At 37.4% G+C, this 7,473-nt stretch overlaps 2 protein-coding genes across 4 annotated transcripts in view; one reads left to right on the forward strand and one right to left on the reverse strand.

Moving 5' to 3' along the window:
• Window positions 1-6,488, forward strand: part of ciapin1 (cytokine induced apoptosis inhibitor 1) — an 8,986-nt gene extending 2,498 nt beyond the window's left edge. The window contains exons 4-9 of one of the 2 annotated variants that reach the window (XM_015397461.1): window positions 208-287; window positions 586-748; window positions 2,237-2,310; window positions 4,199-4,320; window positions 5,798-5,879; window positions 5,970-6,488. In XM_015397461.1, the coding sequence (XP_015252947.1) occupies window positions 208-287; window positions 586-748; window positions 2,237-2,310; window positions 4,199-4,320; window positions 5,798-5,879; window positions 5,970-6,080 (632 nt within the window). In that variant the 3' untranslated portion in view covers window positions 6,081-6,488. Of the gene's footprint in view, window positions 1-207; window positions 288-585; window positions 749-2,233; window positions 2,311-4,198; window positions 4,321-5,797; window positions 5,880-5,969 lie in introns of both variants that reach the window. The other variant, XM_015397460.1, reaches the window with a different exon arrangement.
• A 200-nt stretch (window positions 6,489-6,688) lies between these two features.
• Window positions 6,689-7,473, reverse strand: part of prmt7 (protein arginine methyltransferase 7) — a 13,093-nt gene continuing 12,308 nt past the window's right edge. For both annotated transcript variants that reach the window (XM_015397459.1, XM_015397458.1), the window contains exons 16-17: window positions 7,342-7,438; window positions 6,689-7,147 (exon numbers count right to left, since the gene is read on the reverse strand). In XM_015397459.1, coding sequence (XP_015252945.1) covers window positions 6,989-7,147; window positions 7,342-7,438 — 256 coding nt within the window. In that variant the 3' untranslated portion in view covers window positions 6,689-6,988. The remainder of the gene's footprint in view (window positions 7,148-7,341; window positions 7,439-7,473) is intronic.

Here is a 7,473-nt window from a genome sequence, read left to right on the forward strand (position 1 = left end):
AATTTTACACTGTATACATCTGGACTATGTCACATTAACAGTTTTACTCTCTTTTCTCAGAAATGAATCATTTAATGTCAACTTTATGTTTGAACACTAAAAGTACAGTACGGCGTTGTTAAACACAGATACAGACCTGCTCAAAAACCTGAGCTTGTAAAGTTATCTTGATGTGTTTGAATCTGACTTAATTCTGCTGTTTTGCAGGCAAAGAAGCAGAAAGTATCAGGACTGCAGAGAAACTCGTGTCCGCTCTGAAGTTGTCTGGCTTTATGTCAGTGACAGAGGTGAGTCAATGCTGGGATTCCTGCTGAAAAGCAAGGGTTCAGTTTATTGGGAGAATTATCAGTCAAATGAAACAATCAGTACCAAAAAAAAAAAAAAAACAGTTCAAATCAGAATATCAAGCTGTGGGTGAAAATATTATTTGGGAAACTTCTACCATGAGTGTCTGAATACTTATTTTATTTTGCATGATCTCTCTCTTTGCACTTTTGCTATTTTTTTATATTAAAAAATAAATTAAATCTGCTGAAGAAAGTTCCCTCTAAAATCGGCTGATCCTTCTGTTCTCTATTCATTCAGATAAGTAAAACAGAACTTAGTCCTGAGGCACTGAACTCCCTCAAAGGAAGCACTGGTTACCAAGGAAACACTCTGTCTAGAGTGCGCATATCTGCCTCCAAACCAAACTATGAGGTGGGATCGTCCAGCCAGCTCAAACTGTCCTTTGGAAAAAAGACGCCTGGTAAGTTTACAGATCAACTGTTGGATGGTTCCAGATTGCTTGTCTGCTGATTTGGTTCACAACTTGGATTTAATTTTACGTTTTGTTGTCTTCACTCTTAGATTTCATAAATCAGTTTATAGTAATTATTATCTTACTAATTGATTAATCCCTCTGATTATAATTTTTTTTAATCCTTAATCGTATAGCTAATGGATATTAAATTGAAATAAAAAGATTAAACGAGTGTTGTGTCCTTAACCTTCATTATAAACTAAATTGGTCATATAAGACGGCAGCCTGACTTACATTTGTTAATTTTAATATCCATTTGATTTTATTTAAGAATTAAATAACTAAACAAGGTAAAAAATGGCGACCCTATCAGAAATTGCAGCACTTTGTTTACACTAACACTGCAGGCAAATTAACCTAAATCTGATCTTTTTACCCATAAACTACTAATTTCCCACTTTTTCATTGTTGTTTGAATGACTCATTTCTGAGATTTTCATCTTCCCAAAAAAAAAATTTAATCCAATTTGAGCCACTATCATACGTAGAACTTAATGATAGATACATTTTAAAGCATCTGTAGTTTGAACGGTCATACTATGTTTTAGCCAACTTTCCCCTCATTCAGATTTCCTGCTACACATCCACTGTGACGGTGTTCTGTCAGATGAGCATACCCCGGAACACCAGCTACCCATAGTCAAATGTGCATGTGCAAGACGTCAAATTTCCATTTATCCCTTTGTTTTGTTCGAAAAATAGACTTTAAACTACCTCAACGAGTGTTTATCACTTAAGTCATGTACAAAAAAATCTACTTACAGTCAGATTGCCATATGCTTCAAAACACACTAAAAAGTATGTAATTAAATAGTTTTTTTTGTACACGACTAAAGGGATACATGCCCGTTGAGGTAGTTTAGTTTTCGTACAAAACTAGAGAGATAAACTAATAAATATATAAAATAAAGTGATAAACGGGTATTGACTATGAGTATGCTGGTCTGACTGGGTATGCTCAACTGACAGAACAACGGCAGCAGCGTCACTAATAGCTTTGCAAACCCCTGTTGGTAATAGTTGTGCTGTTTGTCTTCTTTCTTTGTTAGTGATGTGATCATGATGCTGTTGCTTAAGTTTACCATGGAGACACCGGCATTCACTACAAAGAAATCGATTTAGTTTTTTTCAATAAAGCTTTATTGGGCATTTCTATTGACAGCCGAATTCAATGTACAGTTTCAGTGACGGCCCTGCTGACAGTGATCACATGTGCATAGCAATGAGAAAAAAAATTCTAAATTAAGCAACAAGACCTGCAGTGTGAAATAAAGAATGTTAGGTTTTTCCCATCTCACATATTACAGCTCTGAGAATACTTTTTTAAACATATTTTACTCTTTTGGTTCTTTTTATATCCAAAACAGTTTAATTTTAGCTACCGGTAATATCTGTAATAATCAGCTGGTTTTTTGTTTTGTTTTTTTTAAGCAGAGAAACCTGCATTGGATCCCAGCACAAAGAAAATGTGGATGCTTTCAGCCAACGACATCAACGATGATGATGTGGTGAGTTCAGTTTCATGATAAAAAAGGATTTAGATTTTTGTTAATTGTTTATTGTTTATTGTTTATTTATTTGGATCCCCATTAGCTGTCAGTAATTTGACAGCTACTCTTCCTGGGGTCCCTTTAAAATTATGCAGATACACATAACATTTTAAATGATCACATCATACGAACCACGATACATTTCAAATTATATCACATTACAGTACAATATGTTACACAAATTAATTCTGATTTTAGCTGGTTTAATTTAACAGAGCTGAAAATGAGGATGTCTCTGGGTGTTTATTTTAGATTTTATAGGATCTTAGAGTTAAGTTTTGTTCCTCGGGAGATTTAACACTAACCTGGCACAGATTAATAATGTGTAGCACTCAGGTTTAGCCCTACACATAATTAATTGGTGTTCATGATTTACAACGAATTAATGGCAGTTATACTGATTTGTGGCTGTAAATTTCAGCTGCAGAGCTAAGAAGAGAAAAACCTGCCTATATAAACACTGAAATATCCTCAGAAAATCCAGTATTGGAATTAACAGCCTGGACTTGTTGCTCTCAAAAAGAAAATTAAGTTACTATGTCTGTGGACTCTGGTTCAGTTTCAGACTTATTTTGTTGTTTACAAGCAGAAAATAGTGAACCAGAACAGAGACACAACGATCCCATATGAACATCCGTATCGAAACTAAAGACGTTTCTGGATTGGCTATCCGTAAAAATAGGGCCGATCCGTAGGGACAGATGTATTCAGTCTGTTTCTATAATGAATTTAATTTAATTTACCATCAAAGTGAAGCAACTGCTCTATCTGGGTGCCTCCAATTTCAAAACGGTCCCGTATCACACCATTTGTGAAGGCTGAACGAGGCTGAGACCAGAGAAAACTGATTTCAACTATTTAAAAGTCTCCATATTAGCTGCTAAAAGATCCACTTAGTCTTTACTCAGAGCCAGAGTCGTGGCGCTCTGCCTCACAGAATCCCTCCATGATGGGAGAAAGTGGGTGTTTGCTTATAGTGCCGGTATGGCGCGGTTAAAGCAGGTGTTTCCTGGAGGGGGCGCACTTAAAGATATTCTCCATCTGTCAGGGAGGGGCTGCTGCTCAGACAGCACAACTCTTGATGATTACCTGGATTCATGAATCAAGCGAAACACTACTTTGTACCTGATTTTGACCTATTACCATTATAACATGGGTAAAAGCTAAAAAAAAAAAGTTTATCACTTTTTTCAAGAGACTTTTTAAAAAGTCTCTTGAATAACTGAGAGGTTTACCCCTTCATGGGTGTCTTTATTTTATTTAATAAATTCAGCCAGTTTTAATGCTCACAGCTGTTTTCAGGGTGGTTTTTTTCCTGTTAACATGGTTTTCTGTTTTTATGGCTTCCTTTTCTTATCTTTATACTAAGAACAAGTGTAAATTCATACGTTTTGTAGTTATGACATTAAATTATTCTTAGGTATGTTATTGGAAAAGATCTGCAAACATCAAAATTCAAGTAATGGAATCGGATCCAATTTGAAAAAAAAAAATGAATTGGTCAGTTGAACACAATTACTAAACTTTGATATGATGTAGAAACAGACGTGAAAGGCTTACATTATAATAAAGAAATGAGACTACAGGCTTGTTATCCAAGACTTTTTAAAGACGTGTTTTGGTGTTAATTGTTATTGATGTAAGCTCTGTTCAGAATCTCCATTTAATTTTAAAATCCAACCCGTTCCAATGAAGTCTTAACTCCATGTGATTGAATCAGGAGGGACTCTTCCTTCTAATAAAAAGTTCAAACTGGAGAGTGGAGTGGAAAATATGAAGCTTATTTTTACTAACACATCACTAGTTTTCTCATAAATAGCCTTTACTAATATCGTCATTATTCCAGGATCTGTTGGACTCTGATGCTCTGCTTGATGAAGATGACCTAAAGAAGCCAGACCCAACTTCTCTTAAAGCAACAAGCTGTGGAGAAGGAGCCGGCAAGAAGAAAAAAGCCTGCAAGAACTGGTATGTTCACAACACAGAGGAACACTTTAAAACAGGCATCCCCGAAGTCGGTCCTCGATGGCCGCTGTCCTGCAGATTTTAGCAGTTTCTCTTGCTTTAGTATGATTCTGGTGATTGCAGTTCAGCAAAAGACTGTTAATCAACTCTCAATGTAAATCAGCTGTGTTGGAGCAGGGAAACCTCTAAAACCTGCAGGACAGCGTCCATGAGGACCAACTTTAGGGATGCCTGCTTTAAAATAACAGAATTGGTGAAATCACCTGTCAGTTAATGTTCTGAATACCTCAAGAATCTGGTGCAAAGGGTTGAAACTTTTATCCAATTTAGCAAATGCTGTTAGGCGTTTGATGAAATGATACGACAAAACAAAAACAGGAGCAGCTAACACTGAAAGTTGGAAGCAGAGCAGCCTAACTGGCTGATCCTCCAGATGGTCAAAAGATAGTCCAAATATTTTCTTCTATTGCAGCCTTTTAGAAATGTAAAATGGTGATTTAATTGTGTTTTAATCTCTACAAACATGCCTGCCTTGAGGCTGATTTATGCTCAGAAACCAGTTCGTCTGTCGCAGTGAACGCAAAGGTTCCCCTTCCTTTTCGCAGACACTCCGAAATTGTAGGTGACTGGAGACAGTGCTGCAGACAGGAAGCCTCTGATTGGTCAAATCTACATCCGCTCTGCACTATGCGTATTTCCTGTTTGGTACCTTACCGGCTTGTTTTGTTTGTATGACCGCCATTGCAGAAAACAACTTGTGCGTGAGAACGCTTGGACCTTTTTTCCACCTGGATCCCTGCTCTTTTTCGCCCTCATGTCCCTCCGTTGTCGCACAAACTTGCCCCCACTTCCTTACAGCCTCGGCCGTATCTAGACCCACAGCTAGTTTGTGATTTTCCCTCTTGCGTTGTGGTGTGGAATAAACATAGCGCAGACCACCCTTCAATATTGGGCATAAATTAAAAAAAATATCTGGGACAAGCTCATTGCAACACACTGCTGCAGGAGTATAACCAGGCCTTTGCTCTGCTGTTGAATTTAACTTTGGGAATAAATAAAGTTTTATTTAATTTTCAGAACGCAGTCATCTGAAGTGAACCTGATGCTGAGATGTTAAGGTCACAAAATAATACTGTTTCTATTTGAAGCATTTGGCAAGATTGTGACAGAGCTGAGATATTACTGGGTAGAGTGAGTGAATAAATAATTAGGAATTTATTTCAGACCATTTTTTTTTTTTTTTTTTACAAGTAAGAATAAACAACAACAAATGAATGAACAAAATACACACAAGAGACTAGTTAAGATCAACCAAACCAAACACCAATTTCCAAACAAAGAGTATTTGACATTTCTGTTCGAAATCTAAACGTGTCCCATGTCTGAGTTTAGGTCCAAATGTTTCTTCATCTGATATAATTGTGCCATCTTTCTAGACTTGTAATAATAATATAACTTATTCTCTGCCGTCACTGTGCAGCACATGTGGGCTTGCCGAAGAACTGGATCAGGAGAATAAAGAAAAACAGAAATCCAACCTTCCAAAATCTGCATGTGGAAGTGTGAGTAAATTGGCTTCAATCCTCCTGTTTTCCTGTGAAAGATTTTTTTTTATCATCTTTCACAAAGATTGTGTTATTTTGTGTGTTCAGTGTTACCTTGGGGATGCCTTCCGCTGTGCCAGCTGCCCGTACCTGGGAATGCCAGCGTTCAAACCAGGAGAGAAGATAGTCCTTGACAACAACACGCTGACTGACGCTTGAAGCTGAAAGATTCTGCAGCTCAGGCTTCAGGACTTTAACATTCCTTTGTTCTCCATTCACCCTCTGAGGTTTTCAGCATGCATAACTGCTGATATGGATCCCAATAAAATATCTGGACAACTGCACAGGAGAATTCACATTTATTAAGAAGCAGGAATGAAGATTGAAGTTAAAGGAGAACGTTTCGATATTTGTTGCTCACTGTGATTTGATACCTGCAGCATCAGAGGATACCGGATTTTTCATTTGTCAAATGGATTCATGCAAGTGATAACCAGCATATGTTCAGATGATACAGTGACGAAACCATCGGATTTAGGTGTGGGTTTTTGTTTTATCAGTCACGTTTCATTATTGTAACCAATCATTAAAAATGGGACAGAAGGCTGCATTGAAACTGGTCAACTGAAGCGTATTTATGTTAATGAAGTCATCATTTAATACAAATAAACTAAGGTGAAAAGTTTAAAAGTAAAGTGATGTTTTCATTTCATTTACATGATGTGTTCAGCTGTCAGGTTTTCTAAGATGGTTACAATTTTGAAACATGTTTTATAAGAAAAACAGTCCCTCAGACGACAAAGATGGTAGTTTGGTTTTATTTTGTGATACAAACTTTTAACTCTTCTTCTGACAAGTCCATACCTGCCCTCAACTACAAACACAAAGCAACAGCAATCCAAAAAATATTTTTAAAAAAAACAAGACATTTGGGTTTGTTGGTCTGTTAATACAGGATCATTTAAGACTTTAGTTGTGGAAACACCAAAGCCTGTTCGGCCCTGAGAGCTCCTCAGATACTGATGTATCATTAAAAAGGCAAACGGTAACTTCAGTCATTATAGCAATAGTAAACACACTGTTAAATATGCTTTAACACAGAGTAGAGGTAAAACCTTGGAGTCACATCACTGCGTTATGATGCTGAAGTCCATCTTAATGTCTCCTAAGCTGGGCTCAAATGTGAAGCTGTAGGACACTGCAGCCCTGCCGTCACCCGAACTGTCCCACGCTGACCTCAGGAAATAAACCCCCTGCCTCCTGTGTCGACTCCACTCACAGGTGCCCTGCAGCAAAGACAAAATTCTATGTTTAAAATCTAAAACAGGAAACCTATTTAAGTGGATACATTAACAAAACACTACAAGGACATGTTTTTGACTGCATCTCGTCTTAATTTGAACCCCATCACCAATAGTTGCTGCACAGTTACAAAACCTTTTAGCAGTAGAAATGTCAGAGGAGCCAGACGTAAACTCACCTGCTCACTGATTGGCTGAGTTAGACCCCCGCTGACTGTGACATCATCAGTCAGCTGGTATTCCATCCATAAGGCAACACCGTGACATCGCCCACTCCTAAGACACATTATTTAAATTTTAAAAACAGTTAC

Source organism: Cyprinodon variegatus, unplaced genomic scaffold, assembly GCF_000732505.1.
Source record: "Cyprinodon variegatus isolate N-32 unplaced genomic scaffold, C_variegatus-1.0 Scaffold863, whole genome shotgun sequence".
Classification (NCBI taxonomy): Eukaryota; Metazoa; Chordata; class Actinopteri; order Cyprinodontiformes; family Cyprinodontidae; genus Cyprinodon; species Cyprinodon variegatus.